This window comes from Bufo gargarizans, chromosome 10 (genome assembly GCF_014858855.1).
Source record: "Bufo gargarizans isolate SCDJY-AF-19 chromosome 10, ASM1485885v1, whole genome shotgun sequence".
NCBI lineage: Eukaryota > Metazoa > Chordata > Amphibia > Anura > Bufonidae > Bufo > Bufo gargarizans.
The window spans coordinates 72,271,316-72,296,827 of NC_058089.1; the positions used below are offsets into that span (position 1 = coordinate 72,271,316).

The window sequence follows — 25,512 nt, forward strand, 5'->3', positions numbered from 1 at the left end:
TCCAAGTAGTACGCCACTTTTACATACTGACAATAATAATACATAAAACCAAAGATTAAATCAATTTTAGAGGAAGAATAGGAAACATTCTTTCTTGTATATTTACTTGTATCTAAAGTGCAAGGAAGAGGCACTCTGATACAACCGGTATATCACATAAAGAAGGGCCTCATTCACATTGTGGTACAATTGTTCAGGTAGTGGGACTCCTACACTCATAAAGCCTATGCACTAAGTGAAAGGGCTGGCAAAAATTACAAGGAATCGGCACTCAATACACTTTCTTTATTACACATAAATGAGGGCATCCTACACACCCTTTAAAAATTGATGGCCTGCTGGTGACCCTTAAACTATTGGAGCCAGGGCCTGCTGATCTGACCATCTAAAACATTTTGGGCGAGTGCTTGCTGATAACTCTCAAAAACATTGGCGAGGGCCTGCTGGTTACCCTCTAAAACATGGGTGAGGGCCTGCTGCTGAGCTGACCCTCTAAAATATTAGGAGCATGTTGATATGATTTGAGGAGGATGAAAAAGGGAGACTGAACCACATACCCTTTTTAGTGGTGGAAGAGGTGCATGGGAATACAGTGTATTCAATACACCATAAAAGCCACATTTAGAGTGCCTTTTATATTCAGCCGCTTTCCTCTGGTGGAGTAGAGAAGTCAGGAGCAATCCAGGCCTTGTTCATTTTTATAAGAGTCAACTGGTCAGCATTTTCAGTTGACAGGCAGGTGCGCTTATCAGTCATTATGCCCTCAGCAGCACTAAATACACACTCTTACAAAACGCTGGCGGCGGGGCAGACAGCACCTCCAAGGCATAGAGCGCCAGCTTGGACACACAATAGTTGTAAGGCACAGCTGGATCACTGAGGACGCTGACATGGTCTGCTACTTACTCCACCATCTTCAAAAATGTTTCCCTTTTTGTGACCCTTTGTCGCGCATCAGGTTTGCGATATGCCCCCATTGTCTAAGATGGGATAACCCCTTTAAGAGATTCCAGTTTCTTGTCCTAGGGAAGAGGAGGTCTTCATGTGTGTGGTCATAGACTCTAAACCAACTACTAGTAAGTACAATCTAGATTTTTCCAATGGTCATAGTTTGAAGGTGTGAGCCGCTGTAGAGCTTTAGCCTCAGTGCTCTTGTATGCTAGGACTTGCGCTGCACCAGTCAGTAAGGCTTTGGTAATATCTCCCTCTGCCTCAATAATAGCAGTGGAGCGCCTCTACGTTGCCAAGGGGTCAGGCTTGAAAAGTTGGTCTGGTCCTTTGAGATGGAGCTTTTAAGTCTGTTGGAGCGGAGGTCAGAGAGATTGCATCTCTACTTACTCTGGTCAGACCTTCTCATCTTTCACATTGAAAAGATATTACATTGGGTGTGGTTTGCTGTGTATAAATAGTCTTTGTAGAGCGTTTCACTTTGCCACCTGTACCAAATGCTGGCACTTTTCTGTTTTTGTATTGCTTTTATTATTGGTTATGTTTGGTTGCGATCTCACATGCAACTAAGGGTACTTTCACACTTTCGTTTTTCTTTTCTGGCACTGAGTTCCGTCAAAAGAGCTGAATGCCGGAAAAGAACTGATCAGGTATATCTCCATGCATTCTGAATTGAGAGCATTCCGTTCAGGATGTCTTCAGTTCAGTCTTTTTGGCTGATCAGGCAAAATATAAAACCGCAGCATGCTACGGTTTTATCTTCGGCCCAAAAAAACTGAAGACTTGCCTGAATGCCGGATCCGGAATTATTTTTCCATAGGAATGTATTCAAAATACCGGAATGCCCATGCGCAGACCAAAAAAAAAAAAAAAAAAAAGGTGAAAAAAAAATAAATGCTGCATTGCTTTTGCCGGATGACACCGGAAAGACGGATCCGGCATTTCAATGCATTTTTAAGACTGATCAGTCTTGCAAATGCTATCAGTTGGCATATGTTTTGCAGGATCCGGCAGGCAGTTTTGGCGGCGGAACTGCTTGTCGGATCACTCTGCCGCAAGTGGGAAAGTAGCCTAACCTTGACTTGTACATGTCATGCAGGTCCTTCTTCGGTGGGTCTTGATTTCTCTTTACCGGGATTTGAACATGTATATGGGATTCCAGAGCATGCTGACAACCTAAGACTACGGACAACAGAGTAAGAATATTTTTTATTTTTGTGTGTTTCTGACATATGTTTCAAGTCATTAGCAGATCAGTGTGGTTGCATGGGTCTAAATGTGGTGTGCCTGACATCCTCCATTATTTTGCATACATCTTTGAGACCAATTAAAAACGCAATACCTTAAAACCTCATTCGACACAGCTTGTCAAAATTGCATGGAAAATTGGCCTCTTGAGGGCCAGTATGTACAATATATGGAAGCCCTGAAAATGTTACATGTAGTCATGCAGTTTTATCTTTGTAGGAACACAGACCCTTATCGGCTCTATAACCTGGACGTGTTTCAGTATGAGCTGTATAACACCATGGCTTTATATGGCACAGTCCCCCTCTTGTTGGCTCACAATGTTCAGCGCACGTTAGGTATTTTCTGGCTCAACGCCGCAGAGACTTGGGTGGATATCAGCTCCAACACAGCTGGCAAGGTGAGCACATTGGGTTGGGGTAGGAGTTGTAACGTTAATGAGGGGAACTGGCTAGCTGCTAATATCTTGCATTCTTATAAAAATTACAGACTCTGCTTACCAAGATGTTGCAGTACATTCAGGGAGGCGATGAGACCCCTCAGACAGATGTGCATTGGATGTCAGAAAGTGGGATCATTGATGTGTTCATTTTACTTGGGCCTTCACCAAGCGATGTCTTTAAGCAGTATGGCAGTCTCACAGGTATTTAAATGTACACCTTTTGTTTTTTGTGATATTCAAAAAGACTACTTAAAATGGCTTCTTCCAGAAACTCTTGCTTTGTGCACGGTCTAGCTATTGCCATTCACCCACTTCACTTGAATAAGGCTGAGCTGCAATACCAGACAAAGTCCATGGACAAGAATGGTACTGCTCCTAGAATAAAGCTGCTTGGTGGATTTTGTACTGTCATACAACCAGCGTTTCTCCAGGAATGCCTGTCTCTTGGTAAAAAGGATGAGCATGAAAAACTGGAATAGAGGATGGAGGATTAATTAAATGCAAGGCAGATTGATTAATTTTGACTGCTCACACCTTACCCTTTTTCATTCCTTTAGGCCTCTTTCACACGGGCGTCATGTTTTTTGCCCGGATAAGAGCCGGGTGCGTTGCGGGAAAATGCACAATTTTCCCGCGCGAGTGCAAAACATTGTCATGCGTTTTGCACTCGCGTGAGAAAAATCGCGCATGTTTGGTACCCAAACCCGAACTTCTTCACAGAAGTTCGGGCTTGGGATTGATGTTCAGAAGATTGTATTATTTTCCCTTATAACATGGTTATAAGGGAAAATAATAGCATTCTGACTACAGAATACATAGTATAATAGTGCTGGAAGGGTTAAAAAAATTAAAAAATTTAACTCACCTTATCCTCTTGTTCGAGTAGTTCGTTCCCGGTCTGTTCTTTGCTAGCTGTGGGCTTGGGCTAAAGGACCTTTAATGACGTCAGATCACATGCTCCATCACCATGGTGATGGAGCATGTGATCTGACATCACCACAGGTCCTTTAGCCCAAGCCCACAGCTAGCAAAGAACAGACCGGGAACGAACTACGCGAACAAGAGGATAAGGTGAGTTAAATTTTTTTATTTTTTTAACCCTTCCAGCACTATTATACCATGTATTCTGTAGTCAGAATGCTATTATTTTCCCTTATAACCATGTTATAAGGGAAAATAATACAGTGAATAGATTGTCACCTAGAACCCATGCGTGAAAATCGCACCGCATCCGCACTTGCTTGCGGATGCTTGCGATTTTCACGCAACCCCATTCACTTCTATGGGGCCTGCGTTGCGTGGATTATCGCACCGCAACGCACAAAGAGGAGCATGCTGCGATTTTCATGCAACGCATAAGTGATGCGTGAAAATCACCGCTCATGTGAACAGCCCCATAGAAATGAATGGGTCAGGAGTCAGTGCGGGTGCAATGCGTTCAACTCGCGCATCGCACCTGCGCGGAATACTCGCTCGTGTGAAAGGGGCCTTAGAGTATATGTAGCTCAGACAAGGAGACCAACTTTTCCTACTGTTTTGGTAGAAAAAGTGTGTTTTACAGTGATTTGAGTTAAAAAGATGTGTCTTCAGTGCAGGAGACTCAGAATCTTACATCTTTGCAACAATTGTCTTTCCATGATTATATAGGGACCCAGGCTCTGCCACCATACTTCTCATTGGGATACCACCAGTGCCGATGGAACTACAATGATGAGGAGGATGTGCGTAATGTGGATGCTGGCTTTGATGAGCATAATCTACCTTATGATGTCATCTGGTTAGATATTGAGCATGCCGATGGAAAGAGATATTTCACCTGGGACCCTCACAAGTTCCCCACTCCAAAAAATATGCTGACTGGATTGAAAGAGAAGAGGAGGAAGGTGAGATTATCTATTTTATTTTATTTTTTTCCTTGGCCTATATAATCTAGTAGTGACACCAGTTCTCACTTTTTTATTCTTTTCTTAAAACTCCTAAGTGTACGGTCACAGTAGGCCGTGGTGGGGTTGTAGTCTAATATATAATGTGCAGCGGTGGGACCTTATCTTAATATTATTCCTTAACTCTATTGCAGATGGTGGTCATCGTTGATCCGCACATAAAAATAGACAGTGGTTATCGGATTCACAGCGAGATTCGTTCTCGTAATTTCTATATTAAAACCAAAGATGGAGGTGACTATGAGGGATGGTGCTGGCCAGGTAGGTCTGATGGTTATGACCTTGCATTTAGTCACTTAACTGTGTAAAGTCAATGACACGGATGTTGGTCATAGAAATGTAATTTATTAACTGTATGACTGGATTTGGTGTTCCTATATTAGAGGAGTCAGAAATCTGAGAAAAAACAAACTTGTGGCATTGCCTATAAGGATAATATGAATGTATTGGGAAGTCACATGGAAAAGGGGTTATTGGATTTAATTCAGATATCTTATAAAGCATATAGGAGGAAAAAGAAACCTAATGCAGTGTTGAGACACTATTGTGTATTATATGTATTTTTCATGTTTTATTTCTTTTAGGCTCTGCTGCTTATCCTGACTTCACTAATCCAGAAATGCGAGCCTGGTGGTCCAGTATGTTCTCATATGACCAATATGAGGTGAAATGCTGAACATTGTTCTTTGTTCTCTCCTTTTCTGTTCCTCTTTGATGCTTACTTTCGTGTTTCCTTATCAGGGATCTATGGATAATCTGTTTGTTTGGAACGATATGAATGAGCCATCTGTATTCAATGGCCCAGAAGTGACTATGCACAAAGATGCTGTACATTGGGGAGGCTGGGAGCATCGGGACGTTCACAATCTTTATGGGCTGTATGTGGTGAGTATAGTTTCCTTTCATCTAATGTTTTTGCATGGAAAGGCTTGCCACTGTGTGAGTGTGTAGATCAAATCCTTCTGTTAGTGTTCTCTGATTCATTTAATATTCACAGCACCAAGCCACTGCTGAGGGCTTGATTCATCGTTCTGGAGGGAAGGAGAGGCCATTTGTCTTGACTCGAGCGTTCTTTGCTGGATCACAGCGTTATGGTAAGAGCTCTATTGGTATGTGATGAGAATCCGCTACATGGGACCTACAGTAGTTAAAATAGCAACCTCTTATTTTGATATCCAGGTGCTGTGTGGACAGGTGATAATGCAGCGGAGTGGGAGCACTTAAAAATATCCCTCCCCATGTGCCTGAGTCTGGCTCTCGTTGGCATCTCATTCTGTGGAGGTTTGTTTTACCTTTTATTGGTGGAGGTCCATCCACTGTGACCCTCTCCAACCCCTAAAACAATGTTATGAGACCCTTTAAAACTCTGTTTGACTTCAACAGCGGATGTTGGAGGATTCTTTAAGAACCCAGAGCCTGAACTAATTGTTCGCTGGTATCAGGCTGGAGCATATCAGCCTTTCTTCCGTGCCCATGCTCACTTGGACACCCCTCGACGTGAACCTTGGTTACATGGAGAAGCAAATACAGAACTTATACGTGAGGCTCTACTGCAGAGATATGCTCTCCTTCCATACTGGTATACACTTTTCTACAACGCACATCGTGATGCAGAGCCTGTAATGAGGTAAGAGGAATGCAGAGAGATTCGTAAAATAGAAAGCTGGAGCCTATGGTTACTAAACTCAACCATTTAGGTTTGATTTTAGCTCTGCAAATATAGTTGACAGGTCTGTACTGATAAAATGGTATTTCTTTAGTGAACATTTACTGATTTGAACAAACACAATAAGGAATTAAAGAGATCCTTTCATTACAATAAAAAAAAATCTAAACTAAGTATACAGACATAGAGCGCGGCGCACAGGGCTCTCCCTGCACTTACTAATATCCCTGGGCCCTGCTCTGTTCTCCCGGTATCTTCAGATTTTCCAGCTCAACAGGGAGGAGCCTGCTCTTGTTCTCCTGGGCGTCTCCTTCTCCCAGGCTGTAGCGCTGGCCAATCACAGCACTCAGCTCATAGCCTGAGAGAAAAACAAATCCCAGGCTATGAGCTGAGCGCTGCGGTTGGCCAGCACCTAGAAAAGAGAAGAACGCCCAGGAGAACAAGAGCAAGCTCCTCCCGGTTGAGCCGAAAATCTGAAGATACCGGGAGAACGGAGTGGTGCCCAGGGATAATAGTAAGTGCAGGGAGATTCCTGGGCGGCGCTCTCCATGTCTGTATACTTAGTTTCGAGAGAGTCTTTCTGCGCTATAAGCCCTTATGATGCTTTGTATATTTTAGGCCCCTCTGGGTCGAATTTCCATCAGATGTTTCCACATTTGCTATTGATGACCAGTATTTGTTGGGTAAGCATCTTCCATATGTCTATGTTTATACTCTGTATATTTGCCTACCCCTTTAAGGACCCCTCTGTATCATGGCTCTGAGATGCGTCTGTTTTGTCCATGGATGGTTGTATTTTTGTGAACACAATTATGCACATTATTTTTAAGCATATTTTGGGTTTCCTATTTAAAGGAGTTATGCCAAGTTAGAAACTCCTCCCTTATCCACAAGGGAGTCTCGAGCACCATTTATTACTTATTCATAGGACTGTTGGGGATGCCTCCATTCATACAGGGGCACGAGGCCCCGTTCTTGTGATCTGTAGGGGTTCCAACAAATCAGATCTGTTTCCCTATCTTTGAACTTTTTAAAGTTAAAATAATAGACAAAATGTAGGTATCAGTGTACTGGCACTAACACTCCTAAACAGCATGCGAGTGCACAATGTGTGCTCATCATTGGCCACACAGTGGAGAAGGACGGAGTGTGTCCCTCCCTACTCGCTGTGATGCAGCAGCCACTGCCACCAATGAAAACACTGAGTGGCTGATGGGGGCACGTGAGTGAGGGGAGAATAGGAGGGCAGAAGGGAGAAACTGTGCTATTGTCCTGCACCCATAAGATAATGAGTGCGGGACAATAGTCCTGCAGGCTGCCCGATGTGCACAGCATCATTGTAACCTATGAAGCTGTGTGCTCCCGTGTGCAAGATCAATTCCGCTCTGGGACATATGGCCCGCTCGAGAACCTGATTATTTTGTGCAATCAGTAAAACAGGTTACAAGCAGCTATGCAAAAATATAAATGGTTTATTATACAATAGTTTAAAATGCAATCAAAAATTAATCAACGTAAATTTCAATAATATACAATTATATGAATTACCCAGAATTCACCACTATATGGTGCCAACAAAACACTACTGAACCAACACAAGAATATTATGCAATATGGCTTTAAAATTGTGAGAAATATACAATCAATGGATTATGCGAAAAACTCAAGAAAATGACAGATACGAGCCCTTGCTCCGCCCCAAAATGATGACCAATCTCAGATAATGGTAGTATTGCAACAAAACTTATAAATGATTGGCTTGATATAAAACTAGGGAATATAAAGATTCCCAACAGAGTTTCTCCAATATTATCCCCTTTATTCAGTTATATGCATCGTAACTGAAATCAAGTGACAATATTGATGTAGCAACTAACGTTACATGTCCGCAAATGAGCGGGTATCTGGCTAAGTATCAAGCCAATTAATTTAGATCAATACTATATAAAACAAAAATATACATAACCCAAGGGTCAAGTGATGTGTCTTGGGTCAATCAGCTCTAAAGAGTTTTTCCGATGACCCAACACTTTCTCCAGAGATCTCCCTTTCTTCTTTTTTTTTTCTTCTTTTTTTCTTTTTTTTTTCTCTCCCTCTTTTTGGCATCTGCTTTCTTAACCCTAAACTTGTCAGATCAACACACCCTCCTAGTTTGGAACTTTCCAATCATTGTTGGATGGGCGTGTGCATTGATGAGGAGCGTGACGTCATAATACTACCCAGAATGCACTTTTGCTACTGGTGTAGTATTAACTGCTCATATCTAGGTGGCACTGTTGTATAAGCAATAATCATCATACCATGCCTGATATTTTCAATACTACACACCTCTGACATCTGGAGGCCTTGTCTCAGAGCCGAGGGACAAACTTTGATACATGAATGTATACTTTGAGGAACATCTAGACAATTCTCACACTGGGATTCATGTTCAGATAAGAAATACAATGAAGCCTCTAAATATGCTGGTTCTGTGTATCTTCTAACTGTCTAAATGTATAATATATTGTTACAATAACGCTAGCTTTTTGAACGGCACAGTAATCTTCCCATGGACTTGCTTCGGCCTACATGAAAATCCATACAAAATAGTGAATATAAATCAATATTGCTCTTAAAGGCAATGAATACCCATTATAATTAAAATAAGTAGATATAACTTTTTACCCTTTTTAAAAAGCACGACCAGGTAAACCTGAGATTGGGTCCCTATGTATTCATAATAGAATTTCATACACCGACTGCATTAAAATCCATTACATTACACAATACTCAACTTTCCTGGGTGCTAATTCAAGAGTATGCTCACTCCAAAACAGAAACACAGAGTATGGCTATCTAGTAGCAGGGTTATCTAATGAATGGCAGTGTATGTTTTTTTTGCTTTTATCTGTATTGCTGATAGAAAGTTATTGACCCTACTTGTCAAAAGGCAAACAGTTCAATCTCTCGATTTAATCCATTAGGTCAGCTATTATCTTTAAGATTCTCGGCCTATGTAGCGGGCCCTTTAGTGGATTTTTAATCTTAATTCTTTGGCACCCAATGGTTTAAATAGCGGAAATTAAACTGTTTGCTTTTTGACAAGCAGGGCCAATAACTCTCTAGTGGCAAAGCAGATAAGCAAAAAACAATAGTATCCTCTACCATTCATTAGTTAACCCTGCTACTATGATGCACCTAGGATTTAGAGGAGAATTTTTGTTGCATCTGGTCAGACCCCCCCCCCCCCCCAATAAATCTTTATCGGGGTCAGCGCAGAACCCCCACCACAAATCAGTGTCAGCATTGTCCATATTGCCTCCTTTTCTGGCTTGACTAATTTTTCCATCACCTTATACACTGCTTGTATCCAGGGGTTATGACCACCCTGCAATCCAGTAGCGGTGGCTGTGCTTGCACACTATAGGAAAGTGTTGGCCTATGCACACTCCCATGGTACTAGTCACTAGAGAGGCTAGTGTCTTTTCCTATAGTGTGCAGGTATGGCCATCACTGCTGGATTGCAGGGTGGTCTTGACCCTCGGATACGAGCAGTGTATAATGTGATGGAAAAATGAATCAAGCCAGCAAAGGAGGCAATACGGATAATGCATTAGTAAGTGCCTTGTATTAACTTCCTATACATGATGAATGCCACTTGCTGAAGTGAGACAACCCCCTTTAACTCACCAGATTCGCTACAGAAATTTCATTGTTGAAGCGTGATGTGCTTTTCAGTGGCTAAGGCCTCTTTCACACGAACGATACGGATTGTGTCAGGATGTGTCCAGTGAAACTCGCACCATTTCACAAGCAAGTTCAGTCAGTTTTCGGGTGCAATCGGTTTAGATGCGTTTTTTTTTTTTTTCTTGTGTGTGAAAAAGATTTGCAAACATCTAGCAGCCATCAGTGAAAGACGTGGCATCCGGTTTTAATGTGTTTTTCACTGAAGCCTCATTCGCTTTTTATGGGGCTTGGGCTGCGTGAAAAAACCGCAGAATATAGAACATGCTGCGATTCTCACACGACGCGTGAAAAACATTTGCACAGACCTATTAAAATTAATGTGTCACGCATCGCACCCTTGTGGAAACTCATGTGAAAGGGGCCTAAAGGGGTTCAGCAGCAATATATATTGATGTAAGATTAACCAACACTTTGGCTCCTTATGATTGCAAAAATGGTGAACGTGGGTGATGGCTTATTGGCTGTCCGAAAGGCCAAGTATTGCAATAGTTAAGTGTATAAAGAATAAAGCTGGCACTCCCACACCTGGTACATGTTCTAAAAAAAACATTAGTTCAAAATGTCTGATTAGATGATAAAGGAATGAAAGATATAATTACTGCTTTCGATCCCACACTAATTTATCGAAATGACAGCGTCTTGCAAAAGTATTACTACCCCCACCCCCCCCCCCCCCCCAAAACTTTTCTTTTTTTCTTATTTTGGTGCCTCACAACCTTGAATTAACATGGATTATTTGAGGATTTGCATTATTTAATTTACAGAACATGCCCACAACTTTGAAGATTTTTTTATTGTGAAGCAAACCACAAATAGGACAGAATGACAGAAAAAGTCAATGTGCATAACTATTCACCCCTCCCAAGTCAATACTTTGTAGAGCCACCTTTTGCGGCAATCACAGCTGCAAGTCGCTTTGGATAACTCCTATAAGACCTCTACGCCACACAAACAGATAATCAGAAAACTTTATTACATAATAAGATAATATCCACGTCACAAAAGATGAAATACATGTACTAGGGGAGTGTAAGAAAGTGGAGACAAGGTCCCTCCAATCACAGGAATAAACTATAATAAGGCTCAGTCACTCCGTAAACTGGGCTTCCTGGCAGCCCCATGGAGAGCCACTAAACGTCACCGGATCTCCAAAAAAATGCCTTTGCCCTGTGCGATTTAGCAAATTTTGTGTTTAATGCCACATACATAACCTTATATAGTAGCCACAAGATGGCTTGTCTTCAATAGTAGTGACGGGTATTTGGTTGTGAAAAAAGTGCTGCTCAGCTTACAATATCAGACTATTGAAGACCAATCCCGAGGAAAGGTCATCAATAGAAAATCTCTGCACAACACTTATTAAGCCCCCTCACACTGCTGCTGCCGTTTGATTTAGGAATCTTAGCTCCAGTATATTCATGCCTACATTTTATCTTGCATTAGCTTGGGGACCAAACAACCCTTTAAGGGGGTCAAAGAATAGGGGAGGTGTATCTGATTTGTTGGGACCCCTACAGGTAACAAAAATGGTGCCTCCGTGCCCTGTATGAATGGAGCTATCCCAACAGTCCCATGAATGGAGCGGCAGCCGTGTGCGAACTGCAGCTCCCTCCATACGTGGTGCTCGAGACTGACACGCGCAGTGTGTATATGTAAAGGCCTGGTATATGTTTAAAAGAAAGAAGCCAATTAACCCGTTCACTGGCACTCTGTTCCAGCTGACCAGTCCCCAAGGGATCTCAGCGGTGATGTGTCTCCAAATGGCATGTGATCACTGAGACCCTGCAGTTATGTGGCATTTGGGAAACATGTCATAATATTCCAGTGAATAGCTGCAAAGGTGCACATGATCAGAGAAGGGACATAGTACTTCCTGTCCATAGTAGCTTTAATGGGGTTTTCTTAGATTTTGATACTGCTGACCTATCCTCAAGATAGATTATCAGATCGGTGGGGTCCAACACCCAGGACCCATGCCGATCAGATTTTTGAGAAGACATCAGTTCTCCTGTGAGCACCATATCCTTCTCTGTGCTTTCAAGCACAGCACCATACATTGTATACCGGCTATGCTTGGTATCGTGCTTGGCTCCATTGAAGTGAATGTGCTCCATTAAAGTGTCCTGGGACCCCACAGATCAGCTGTTTTGGGAAGGCAGCGGCGCTCCTTACAGCTTACCAAGCACAGCTCTGTACATTGTCTAGTGGCTGTGCTTGGCTTTCGCGCTCAGCCCCATTGACTTCTATGGGGCTGAGGTGCTCCTATGCCATGTGAGTAAACGTGTTATCACTGGCCTAGGAAAAGCTGAGAGAAAGCCATGGGGCTCGCAGGAGCCCCACTGCCTTCTCAAACAGCTGATTGGCAGTGGTCCCCCATGTCGGCCCCCCACTGATCAGATACTGATGACCATTACAAGTACACCTGTAATGCATGGCTGTTTTATCTATACCGTGTAGGCTCTGCTCTTTTGGTGCATCCTGTAACGGAAAGCGGTGCTCGAGGAGTACAGATCTATCTACCTGGTACTGGAGAAGTAAGTGTACTGGTCACTTATTATGGTTGCATGATCCCTATGATCCTATCTGTTGCTCACCCCTTGTATTCTTGACAGGTCTGGTATGATGTGCACACACATCAGAAATACGAGTCTCCTCAGAAGTTATATCAGCCGGTCACCATGAGTTCAGTAAGTATCACTGTATGATGTACAGATATGAGCTGATACATGGTTTTACAATCTTGTATTTCTGCTTTATTAGCGATATCTTCCTAAATCTTGTCTGCCCTGTCTGTATATATTGTGATTGTTTCCAGATACCAGTGTTTCAACGTGGTGGGTCTATAATCCCTCGGAAGAATAGACAAAGACGTTCCTCAGACTGCATGCAAGACGATCCATTTACTCTGTATGTGGCACTGGATCTCCGTGTAAGTTAATTGGCTGTTGTGGTAAGCTCTCTGAACTTGCTAGTGGGCTTTGTCCTGACTTCACCTCCATAAGCCTTTTCATGTGAGATGCACTCTGTATTTTAGGGAGAAGCCCAAGGTGACTTGTACTTGGATGATGGTCATAGCTTTAGTTACCAGCAAAACGAGTTCTTGTACAGAAAATTCAACTATAGCCATGGAAAGCTGACATCAAGGTGAGGTTAAGTAAATCAATTAGAGGCATGAACAGAAGAGTGCCAGACTGGCCCTTACTCGTATGGAAGTAAAAAAAAATATTTCTTTCTTCAGTTCCTTGGATATTAATGGAAAATCTGAGACGCCCAGTTGGTTAGAGAGAGTCGTGATAATTGGAGCTGCAAAGCCCAACATCGTAACCCTGTATCAGCCAGGTAGGAAGCGGTTTGTATAATTATGCATTTATGACTGCTCCCTGCCCAATCATTAAATAGTTCTAATCAAATATAAGTGGCATAGGAGTTCTCTACCTTTCTGCATCTTACATGTATTAGTTTGTGCCATTTAAAGGGTTTCTACCACTTCGGTGTCACATATTTAGCTGTCAGACACTAGCGATCCGCTAGTGTCTGCTCTGCCCAACCATCCTAATATAATTGCTTTTGGGGCAGCCGTTTTGCTAAAAAAAAAGAACTTGTATTAATATGCTAATGAGCCTCTAGGTGCTATGGGGGCGTCATTAGCACCTAGAGGCTCCGTCTACCTTCAGCAACTGCCGCCGCCGAGCGCGTCCCTCCAGCCCGCCCATCTCCTCCTGAATGCGATCCTCCTTGTGAGCGTATGTATTCGGCGCATGTGCAGTGAATGTCTGACCGCTTCCTTGCTCAGACATCTCCACTGCGCCTGCGCGATGACGCCATAGTGCTCCGAGGAACAGGCGCAGTGGAGATGTCTGAGCAGGGAAGCTGTCAGACATTCACTGCGCATGCGCCGAATACAGGCGCTCACAAGGAGGATCGCATTCAGGAGGAGATGGGCGGGCTGGAGGGACGCGCTCGGCGGCGGCAGTTTCTGAAGGTAGACGGAGCCTCTAGGTGCTAATGACGCCCCCATAGCACCTAGAGGCTCATTAGCATATTAATACAAGTTCTTTTTTTTAGCAAAACGGCTGCCCCAAAAGCAATTATATTAGGATGGTTGGGCAGAGCAGACACTAGCGGATCGCTAGTGTCTGACAGCTAAATATGTGACACCGAAGTGGTAGAAACCCTTTAACCACTTCACATCCTGGCCATTTACCCCCTTCCTCACAGAGCCTAATTTAGCAAATCTGACATGTCACTTTACGTGGTAATAACTTTGGAACGCTTTTACTTATTCAAACTATTTTGAAATTATTTTCTTGTGACACATTGTACTTCATGACAGTGGTAAATAAAAAAAATCTCAATTTTCAAAATTTTTATTTCTCTGCTTTTAAAACAGAAAATGATGCCGTATAAAATATTTACTTAACATTCCCCATATGTCTCCTTTATGTTGGCATCATTTTGTAAATGTCGTGTTTTTTTTTTTTTTTTTTTTTTTTTTTTTTTTTTTTTGTGTTTAAGGACATTAGAAGGCTTAGAATTAAGAAGCATTGCTTAGAAGCAATTCTTGAAATTTTTCTGAAAATTTCCCAAACCCAATTTTTAAGGACTAGTCTGAAGTCACTTTGTGGGGCTTACATAGTGGGAACCCCCCCCCCCCCCCCCCCCCCCATAAATGACCCCACTGTAGAAACTACACCCCTCAAGTTACTCAAAACTGATTTTTACAAACTTTGTTAACCCTTGAGGTGTTCAACAAGAATTTTAAGGAAAATGGAGATGACATTTCTAAATTTCACTTTGGCAGATTTTTCATTTTAATAAATTTTTGTTCTTTAACACATCAAGGGTTAACAGCCAAACAAAACTTAATATTTATTGTCCTGATTCTGCGGTTTACAGAAACACCCCACATGTGGTCGTAAACTGATGTAAGGGCACACGGCAGGGCGCCGTATGGTTTTTGGAAGGCAGATTTTGCTGAACTGGTTTTTAGATGCCATGTCCCATTTGAAGCCCCCCAGATGCACCCTTAAAGTAGAAACTCCCAAAAAGTGACCCAATTTTGGAATCTAGGGGATAAGGTGTCATTTTTACTGGTACTATTTTGGGGTACATATGATTTTTTAATTGCTCTATATACAAATTTTTATGAGGCAGGGTAACCAAAAAATGGCTGTTTTGGCACGGTTTTTATATTTTACAACATTGACAGGGTAGATCATGTGCTATTTTTTATAGAGCAGGATGTTACAGACACAATTATATCAAATATGTCTACTTTGTTTCAGTTTTACATAAAGCATTTTTGAGAAAAAAGTGGTTTGTGTGTCCATTTTCTAAACGCCATTTATTTTTTTTATTTTTTCTGCTGTTTTTTTTTTTTTTTGCAGGAGGAGTTGACTTTTTTTTATTGGTACCATTTTTGGGTACATATGATTTATTTTTTAATTACACTTTTTTTTTTTTTTTTTTTTTACAACGTTCACCTGAGGAGTTCGGTCATGTGACATTTTTATATTGCAGAATGTTAGACGTGGCAATACCTAAAATGTATACTTTTTCTTATGTTTTACACAATAATAGCATTTTTTAAACAAAAAACATATTTTAATGTCTCCATGCTCTAAGAGCTATTGTGTGTGTGTGTGTGTGTGTATATCATATAATTATTATTTTTTTTAAGTGATTTTCTTATGGTCTAATTTTTTTGCGGTATGACGTGACCTGTTTTATTGGTGCCATTTTGTGGGACATATGCCTTTTTTGTGATGAAACGTGACAAAAATGTGTGTTTTTTTTTTTTTTTTGTTGCTATTTTTAATTTTTTTATGGTGTTTATGGACAGGGTGGTTCATGTGATAGATTTAAAGAGCCAGACAGACGCGGCAATACCAAATATGTATTTTTTTTATATCTTTTATTATTTTTCTATGAACTTTTTTTTATTACCTGGGGATTTTAATTTTTTTGTGAACCCTATTTATTTATATTTTATTTATTTTTTTACACTTTGCGACCACCAAATCGGGACAGGAAGCGCATTGCTCTTTCTTTTTTGTATACACAGTAATCTAGAAGGCAGGGACACCTGGGAACTGTCCCAGAATGTCCATTCACAGATAAACATCCACCTATAGGACGTTTATATCCTATGGGCGGATGTGACGTGGTTAAGTACAGTATTATTCCGAAGTAAGTTATTCACTGAGTCGCTTGCGACTTTAAAAATCAACTGCCGAAGTTATTCAAAGTGAAAAATGAACTCTGCTTTGCTTCAGACTAGTACCTTGGAACCAAAGCTAAGTGGTTTTCCACTTTCACTTAGTTGCTGAATATGACCTAAAGCCATCTGAGAATGGCTTCTGCAAGTTCTCTGCTCTTTTCTTCCTTTGTCTCAGTTTTGGAACATCATGAAGGTGCATTCGCAAGACCATATGTGCAGCTTGCACAGGAAGACATTTATTTCTATGTGGATGGAAAAAATGCAGATAGGACACGGATGTCATCTGTGTGCTTTCCACATCCATGTGACTGAGCTGCAAATTATAGAGCATGTCCTTTTTATAGACCTTTTCTCAGTAGGGCCTGCAAAGTGTGGAATGCACGTGGACTGCATCTGCAATTTGCAGAATGCAAAACTGATAGTCGTGTGAATGCACCCTGAGGTGGTTCAGGGCTTATGTGTGTGGAGAGGGGAACGAAGTAGAGCAGCCAGTGCAGGTGGTAGGGTGAAAAAAAATTGTGCACTCCTTAGCGTCAATGACTACCAATGCAAAGGAGAGGAGATCGCACATAAGCTGTTCAAGGGAGAAAATCACTCCTGGAATTAAGCTGTGATTCCTGAGAGCTAGAGAAGACGGCAACATCCTGGTCGCACAGATCTAGTATCTGTTTTCAAATTGAATATAAAGCTCTCTGAAAATAAATCAGGGAATGAAGATTGCTGTATAATTTTTCGTTTTACTCAAGGTAACCACTTCCAAGGTTTCCAATGGCCTGTAATTATATTTTGTTTAGATATGTCATTAGATTGTGTTTTTGAAATAAGTTATTTTATTGTTTTATATGGCAAACATCTCTCTTCTGTTATCTCTGTATAGCAGTACAACAGATTGTATTTTATGGCAGTTACATTGAAGAGGAATTAAGTCAGAAAAGTGTAACTAGGCCACATGTAACTGCACATCTGCTGCTGAACTTTAGTCAAAGTGCAATGGCATGTGGCTTTACTGTGAAATGCTGTAGCTTTTGGTTCCCAGTTTTTTTAAAAGTAGTTTGTGTAAGGGCTGTATTCACATCTGCAATTGGGGGCTCCTTTAGGACTCCACTATGATCAGTGGAGTCCACATGCCATTCCTTAGCGCAGGTGTGAACCCAGCCTTACATGTGTGTGTTCGTGTCATTTTTAACCACTTCCTGGCCAGCGCTGTAATAGTATGACGCTGCAGGAAGTGACTTTCTGACAAGTAGTACTACGATGCACTGATCGGGTGCAGGAGCTGAGCCTGCCCAATCAGCTGTACCTGTTAGCTGGACCCCTGCTGTATGCGCCGGCATCAGTGAAAACACTGATGCTGGCACATTAACCCTCACTATGCCGTGGTCAGCGCTGACCGCAAAGTGTGTGGCGGTAGGGGAGCTCCCTCCTCTTCCCCTTTGGGTCCCCATGCTGCTATGACGGGGACCCGATGTCGGGGAAGGCAACCCGATGCCTTCCACAGGCATCAGGGCTGCCTTCCATGTAAGCCTGTGAGATCCAGCCCCCTGAATCTTACAGGCAGGAAGGCTGTAAGTGTATTAGTCTGTAATGCACTTCCAGACAATGCATTACAACATAGAAGTATTCTAATGCATTGTACAGGGGATCAGACCCCCCCAAAAAGTTGTTGGGAAAAAAGTTAAATAAAGTTTTGCATAATTAAAAAACAAACAAAAGCCTTCTTTTCCCATAATTCCATAACAAAAAATGAGACCCTACCCAAGACAATCGTCCAGGAAAAAAAAGGCTCTCAGAAAATAGTAACACAAAAGCAAGATAAAATTCTGTCCAAAAATGCATTTACTGTGTAAAACGCCTCAGGTGAATACTGTAAATTCTGCAGCTACCCTAGAAGTGGTGAGGTTCGTTTGTTTTAACCCTCTATGATCTTGGCATAGGAATGGATAAATTCCTTATGGGACCCCAACCTCAAAGACAACAGCGCAAAACGCTACCAGCTCAAACAGCACCTAAATCTCAAATATCTAAAGCTCAAAACAAAGCCACGATGAGGAATAAACATGCATCTTTAGCGACTCGGGCAGACGGGCCAGTCCCAGACTCACCGCTTTCCTCACAAGAGCTGCTATCGAATGATATTACACCTCTGAATCTCTCGCCTCCACATAGCCCGTTGCCTTCAGATAATATACAAGCTACGGCGGTGGCACAGAGGTGTCCCGCTTGCTGCTACAGGCCCCAAAAATGATTCATTCACCATACAGAAGAGAACAGTCTATAATGTGGCTGTACATACATTAGGCGGTCACCGTATAACAATTTTACTGTTGGCCAGTTAGATTACAGGCCCCAAAAAATATGTATTCAACATGGGCGGTCATGAAGAAATTTGGTTAAATTTGGTCGTCACAGGTGTTGAATTACTCCGAGATCTTTTTAGAAATGTGAGGTAGTCTACACTGTTGTGAGCTAGGCAAGTGAGCATATCGGTCACGATCTCTTCCCCGTCACCTTTTGCCCTGTTTCAGTGTGCTCAGCAGATTGGCACCGTTGTCGCACACCACTTTACCAACTGTCAAATTGAGAAGGGTTAGCAACTGATCGGCCTGTAACCGCGGAGCTGAAGGCAGTGCAAGGCTAGTGTGACTCTTGGCTTCCAGGCACAACAGCCATAGCACAGCATGGCAACGTCTCACCTGGCACGTCGAATAGGTTCTGGGGTGATAAGGGGGGGTGCAGCAGAAGCACTGGAAGAGGAGGAGTCAGCCGAGGAGACTGAGGATGGAGTAGGAGGAGGAGAAGAGGAGGCAGGCCTGAATGCTGCGATATGTGGCGGTAACAACAATTCCACACAGGTGCCATGGGTTACATGCTTGACGGCAGTCAGAAGGTTCACCAAATGGGAAGTAAAAGTTATGTACCTTCCCTGCCCGTGTTTGCTAGACTTCGCGTTTGTGGTCAGATGTATGCACGAATATTTGGGCCACGGAAGCCTGCCTTGTGCCAGATGAATACGATGACTGTGGAGTGGAGGACAAGATGCAGGACGTGGAGCACCAGGAGTGTGGCTTTGTGAGTTCTGACGGCGTTGCTCCCACTGGGCTCGGTGATGGGAGGCCAGGTGCCTTTTAAATGCGGTCATCCCTAGGTGAGTGTTGGGCTTACCGCGACGTATGCGCTGACAGCACAGGCTGCAGACGTCAGCTGCTGATCATAGGGTTGCCAAGTTAAAAAACACCCACACTGTGGAGCCATGTGCCGGCGTTTTGGGAGCGCAAGATGTGACCGTGCATGGTGGATGGCTCACTCCAGATAAATTTGCATTCTGCTTTTTGCTGCTTGTGCACTACGTGTTCTGTCTTCTTCTCCTCCCTATCTGCTGCTCAATCTCTCCCTCTGAACTCCCATCTTCCTCTCTTGTGGTCACACACGCGACGTCTATCGACATGTCATGATCGTCACCTTCACCACAACTGACATTAGAGATCTAGGAGTACGCAGCAACAGTGGGGACCACCCTCCTTGGGCTGATCTGGGTACTGTCATTAGACCGGCCGTTGCTACCTTCTCTTCCTTATCCGATGCCAAGAATGGCTGCGCATCGGTAAGGTCTGGGAATGGATGCACCTGCCCGACCCCTAGCACTCCTGTGCAATGGCCTGCCTTTTCCTCTGCCTGTCCTTTTCAAAATGACCCTCTGACAAAGTCCCTATAGAAGAGCAGTATTTGTGGAAGCAGGTATATACAACCCCTTAATCCGTTTTTCCCTTACGCCCATGACAGCACCCTTGAGAGACCGCCTCCATCCAGAACAGGAACTTTCGTGGAGAGCTCATAAGGAGGAGCATGGCCCCAAGACCACCAGTTCCTGTTTCCTGTCCTAGACAGAGGACGGTTCGTGGAGAGCGAGAAAGCTTTAGGCTGCAGGGCCCCTGAGAATCGTTTGGAGTGGGGTTACCTGTTCCGGCGCAAGTCTCCTCTAGGAGCCGCCGGCGGAAGTCTGGTGCTAGCTGCTGGGGTCCCGGTTTTGCCGCGCTGCTGCTACTCTGCAGTCCCGGTCGCACTGGGAGGTGCGTCTGGCACGCCGGTCCTTCCTGGCGGTGTTCAGGCAGGCCGGGGCCTCCCTCCTCACCACGCTTCGCAGGGGACAAAATCTCTTGTGTCACCACCCCCCCACCCCAAATCTTCTGCGTGCCTGACCCCCATACTGGTGCCTGTGGAACCTTCCCCTGCTGAACCTAGGCTGGCCCCTGGGGTGCCTCAGGGCGGCAATCTGCTCCCTCTCCTCCCCTCCTGGCCCCCATAGGACATTGCTGCTGGCTGCAGAATGGGTTCAGCCACATTGCCTCCTTTCTCCTGCCAGAGTCCCTTCTATCCTCACGGGCACCCGGTCTCAGGGTCTCCCCCCCCCCCCCCCATCCCCTTAATGGTGTGATGCTCAGGGCCTGGGGCCCACGGGGTAGGTACCTGCGGCCGGCATGGACATTCCAGTTGGCAGGGCGCTGCAAATTTGGGCCCAGGCTTCGCGGCTGGACCGCCATTCTGGCGCTCCATCCGGGCCCCTGACTCTTCCGGCCGGCGGCCAGTATGTACAAGCATCCCTCCGGCTCAGGTCCCGGCCGGTACCTCTAATACCGTGCAGCCAAAAATTTAGGCCCCGGATTCACGGCCTACTAGGCCGCAAAATTCCGGCCTCTGTTGAAGGGGGTGGGAACTTCTCCAGGCGCGAATTCTTCCCGCCTGGAGGTTCCCCAGGCCGGATCCCTGTTAACCCTTTTCCTGCCTCTCAGAGAGACTGTGCCCCTGTATGGTGGCCCTCTGTCTGCCTCAGAGAGGCTATCATATAAATAAAAAAGATATTAGATAGATAGAGATAGATATCTCTATATCTATTATACACTCACCTAAAGAATTATTAGGAACATCATACTAATAGTGTGTTGGACCCCCCCTTTTGCCTTCAGAACTGCCTTAATTCTACGTGGCATTGATTCAACAAGGTGCTGATAGCATTCTAAAGAAATGTTGGCCCATATTGATAGGCTAGCATCTTGCAGTTGATGGAGATTTGGGGGATGCACATCCAGGGCACGAAGCTCCCGTTCCACCACATCCCAAAGATGCTCTATTGGGTTGAGATCTTGTGACTGTGGGGGCCATTTTAGTACAGTGAACTCATTGTCATGTTCAAGAAACCAATTTGAAATGATTCGAGCTTTGTGACATGGTGCATTATCCTGCTGAAAATAGCCATCAGAGGATGGGTACATGGTGGTCATGGAGGGATGGACATGGTCAGAAACAATGCTCAGGTAGCCCGTGGCATTTAAACGATGGCCAATTGGCACTAAGGGGCCTAAAGTGTGCCCAGAAAACATCCCCCACACCGGTACATCACCACCACCAGCCTGCACAGTGGTAACAAGGCATGATGGATACATGTTCTCATTCTGTTTACGCCAAATTCGGACTCTACCATTTGAATGTCTCAACAGAAATCGAGACTCATCAGACCAGGCAACATTTTTCCAGTCTTTAACGGTCCAATTTTGGTGAGCTCGTGCAAATTGTAGCCTCTTTTTCCTATTTGTAGTGGAGATGAGTAGTACCCGGTGGGGTCTTCTGCTGTTGTAGCCCATCCGCCTCAAGGTTGTGCGTGTTGTGGTTTCACAAATGCTTTGCTGCATACCCCGGTTGTAACGAGTGGTTATTTCAGTCAACGTTGCTCTTCTATCAGCTTGAATCAGTCGGCCCATTCTCCTCTGACCTCTAGCATCAACAAGGCATTTTCGCCCACAGGACTGCCGCATACTGGATGTTTTTCCCTTTTTCACACCATTCTTTGTAAACCCTAGAAATGGTTGTGCGTGAAAATCCCAGGAACTGAGCGAATTGTGAAATACTCAGACCGGCCCGTCTGGCACCAACAACCATGCCACGCTCAAAATTGCTTATATCACCTTTCTTTCTCATTCTGACATTCAGTTTGGAGTTCAGGAGATTGTCTTGACCAGGACCACAACCCTACATGCATTGAAGCAACTGACTTGTTGGCCCTTTTGCCTTCACTCTACGGTCCAGCTCACCCCAAACCATCTCGATTGGGTTCAGGTCCGGTGACTGTGGAGGCCAGGTCATCTGGCGCAGCACCCCATCACTCTCCTTCATGGTCAAATAGCCCTTACACAGCCTGGAGGTGTGTTTGGGGTCATTGTCCTGTTGAAAAATAAATGATGGTCCAACTAAACGCAAACCGGATGGAATAGCATGCCGCTGCAAGATGCTGTGGTAGCCATGCTGGTTCAGTATGCCTAAAATTTTGAATAAATCCCCAACAGTGTCACCAGCAAAGCACCCCCACACCATCACACCTCCTCCTCCATGCTTCACTGTGGCATGTAGAGTCCATCCGTTCACCTTTTCTGCGTCGCACAAAGACATGGTGGTTGGAACCAAAGATCTCAAATTTGGACTCATCAGACCAAAGCACAGATTTCCACTGGTCTAATGTCCATTCCTTGTGTTCTTTAGCTCAAACAAGTCTCTTCTGCTTGTTGCCTGTCCTTAGCAGTGGTTTCCTAGCAGATATTCTACCATGAAGGCCTGATTCACACAGTCTCCTCTTAACAGTTGTTCTAGAGATGTGTCTGCTGCTAGAACTCTGTGTGGCATTGACCTGGTCTCTAATCTGAGCTGCTGTTAACCTGCGATTTTCTGAGGCTGGTGACTCGGATGAACTTATCCTCGTTTTTCTTTACTTAGCTGCTTTTTTCTTGCCATAATACAAATTCTAACAGTCTATTCAGTAGGACTCTCGGCGGTTTCTCCACAACGCAACTGATGGTCCCAACCCCATTTATGAGGCAAGAAATCCCACTAATTAAGGCTACTTTCACACTTGCGTTAGGAGCGGATCCGTCTGGTGTCCGCACAGACGGATCCGCTCCTATAATGCAAACGCTTGCATCCGTTCAGAACGGATCCGTTTGCATAACAGTTTATTTCAGATCTGATTTTTCACTTCGGAAAACTCAGATCCGACAGTATATTCTAAACACAGATGCGTTCCCATGATGATGGGGACGCTTCAAGTTAGAATCTACTGAGAACTGTGTACATGACTGCCCCCTGCTGCCGCAGACCCCCCCTCCTGTGTTTAACTTATTGGTGGCCAGTGCGGCCCCCCCTCCCTCCCCAGTATTTATTGTAACCAGTGCGGCCCCCCTCCCTCTATATTCATCGGTGGCCAGTGCGGATTCCCAGTATTAAATATGACCAGTGCGGCCCCCCTCCCTCTATTCATTGGTGACCGGCCAGTGCGGATTCCAAGTATTGTGACCAGTGCGGCCTCCCCTCCCCCCCCCCCCCCCCCCCCCCCTAATTAAAATCGCCCCCCCCCTCCCCCATCATTGGTGGCAGCGGAGAGTACCGATTGGAGTCCCAGTTTAAATCGCTGGGGCTCCGATCGGTTACCATGGCAGCCAAGACGCTATTGCAGTCTTGGCTGCCATGGTTACTTGGCAATAAATACAAGCATTATACTTACCTGAAGAGCTGCGATGTCTGTGTCCGGCCGGGAGCTCCTACTGGTAAGTGAAAGGTCTGTGCGGCGCATTGCCTATAGGGAGGGGGGGGGGAGAGAGGGGAGGCCGCACTGGTCATAATACTTGGAATCCGCGCTGGCCACCAATAAATATAGAGGGAGGGGGAGGCCGCACTGGTCATATTTAATACTGGGGAGGGAGGGAGGGGGAGGCCGCACTGGTCATATTTAATACTGGGAATCCACACTGGCCACCGATGAATATAGAGGGAGGGGGGCCGCACTGGCTACAATTAATACTGGGGAGGGAGGGGGGGGGCCGCACTGGCCACCAATAAGTTAATTACAGGAGGAGGGGGGGTCTGGCCCCTGCTGCCTGGCAGCATCTGCCAGGCAGCAGGGGGCAGTCATGTACACAGTTCTCAGTATATTCTAACATGAAGCGTCCCCATCACCATGGGAACGCCTCTGTGTTAGAATATACTGTCGGATATGAGTTTTACGATGTAGCTCAAATCCGATGGTATATTCTAACATAGAGGCGTTCCCATGGTGATGGGGACGCTTCAAGTTAAAATATACCATCGGATCGGAGAAAACTCCGATCTGATGGTATATTAATAGGGACTCCTGACTTTACATTGAAAGTCAATAGGGGACGGATCCGTTTGAAATTGCACCATATTGTGTCAACGTCAAACGGATCCGTCCCCATTGACTTGCATTGTAAGTCTGGATGGATCCGTTTGGCTCCGCACGCTGCAAGCTGCGTTCGGGTGTCCGCCTGCTGAGCGGAGCGGAGGCCAAACAGTGCCAGACTGATGCATTCTGAGCGGATCCGAATACACTCAGAATGCATTGGGGCTGTACGCATCCGTTCGGGGCCGCTTGTGAGAGCCTTCAAACGGAACTCACAAGCGGAGCACCGAACGCTAGTGTGAAACTTAGCCTAAACCTGACAGGGCACACCTGTGAAGTGAAAACCATTTCAGGTGACTACCTCTTGAAGCTCATCAAGAGAATGCCAAGAGTGTGCAAAGCAGTAATCAAAACAAAAGGTGGCTATTTTGAAGAACCTAGAATATGACATTTTCAGTTGTTTCACACTTTTTTTTGTTATGTATATAATTCCACATGTGTTACTTCATAGTTCTGATGCCTTCAGTGTGAATCTACAATTTTCAGTCATGAAAATAAAGAAAACTCTTTGAATGAGGTGTGTGTGTGTGTATGTGTGTATGTATGTATGTATGTATGTATATATATATATATATATATATATATATATATATATATATATATATATATATATATATCATATATACAGACGTGGACAAAATTGTTGGTACCCTTTGGTCAATGAAAGAAAAAGTCACAATGGTCACAGAAATAACTTTAATCTGACAAAAGTAATAATAAATTAAAATTCTATAAATGTTAACCAATGAAAGTCAGACATTGTTTTTCAACCATGCTTCAACAGAATTATGTAAAAAAATAAACTCATGAAACAGGCATGGACAAAAATGATGGTACCCCTAACTTAATATTTTGTTGCGCAACCTTTTGAGGCAATCACTGCAATCAAACGCTTCCTGTAACTGTCAATGAGACATCTGCACCTCTCAGCAGGTATTTTGGCCCACTCCTCATGAGCAAACTGCTCCAGTTGTGTCCGGTTTGAAGGGTGCCTTTTCCAGACTGCATGTTTCAGCTCCTTCCAAAGATGCTCAATAGGATTGAGGTCAGGGCTCATAGAAGGCCACTTTAGAATAG

The 25,512-nt window shown here is 44.1% G+C and overlaps 1 protein-coding gene across 5 annotated transcripts in view; it reads left to right on the forward strand.

Annotated features, from left to right (window-relative positions):
- Window positions 1-25,512, forward strand: part of GANAB (glucosidase II alpha subunit) — an 84,910-nt gene that overhangs the window by 54,286 nt on the left and 5,112 nt on the right. For all 5 annotated transcript variants that reach the window (XM_044269455.1, XM_044269453.1, XM_044269454.1 and 2 more), the window contains 16 exons: window positions 2,048-2,144; window positions 2,416-2,596; window positions 2,686-2,839; window positions 4,286-4,521; window positions 4,716-4,842; window positions 5,166-5,245; window positions 5,323-5,466; window positions 5,579-5,675; window positions 5,761-5,862; window positions 5,965-6,208; window positions 6,866-6,930; window positions 12,434-12,510; window positions 12,589-12,663; window positions 12,792-12,905; window positions 13,011-13,120; window positions 13,215-13,315. In XM_044269455.1, coding sequence (XP_044125390.1) covers window positions 2,048-2,144; window positions 2,416-2,596; window positions 2,686-2,839; window positions 4,286-4,521; window positions 4,716-4,842; window positions 5,166-5,245; window positions 5,323-5,466; window positions 5,579-5,675; window positions 5,761-5,862; window positions 5,965-6,208; window positions 6,866-6,930; window positions 12,434-12,510; window positions 12,589-12,663; window positions 12,792-12,905; window positions 13,011-13,120; window positions 13,215-13,315 — 2,004 coding nt within the window. The remainder of the gene's footprint in view (window positions 1-2,047; window positions 2,145-2,415; window positions 2,597-2,685; window positions 2,840-4,285; window positions 4,522-4,715; window positions 4,843-5,165; window positions 5,246-5,322; window positions 5,467-5,578; window positions 5,676-5,760; window positions 5,863-5,964; window positions 6,209-6,865; window positions 6,931-12,433; window positions 12,511-12,588; window positions 12,664-12,791; window positions 12,906-13,010; window positions 13,121-13,214; window positions 13,316-25,512) is intronic.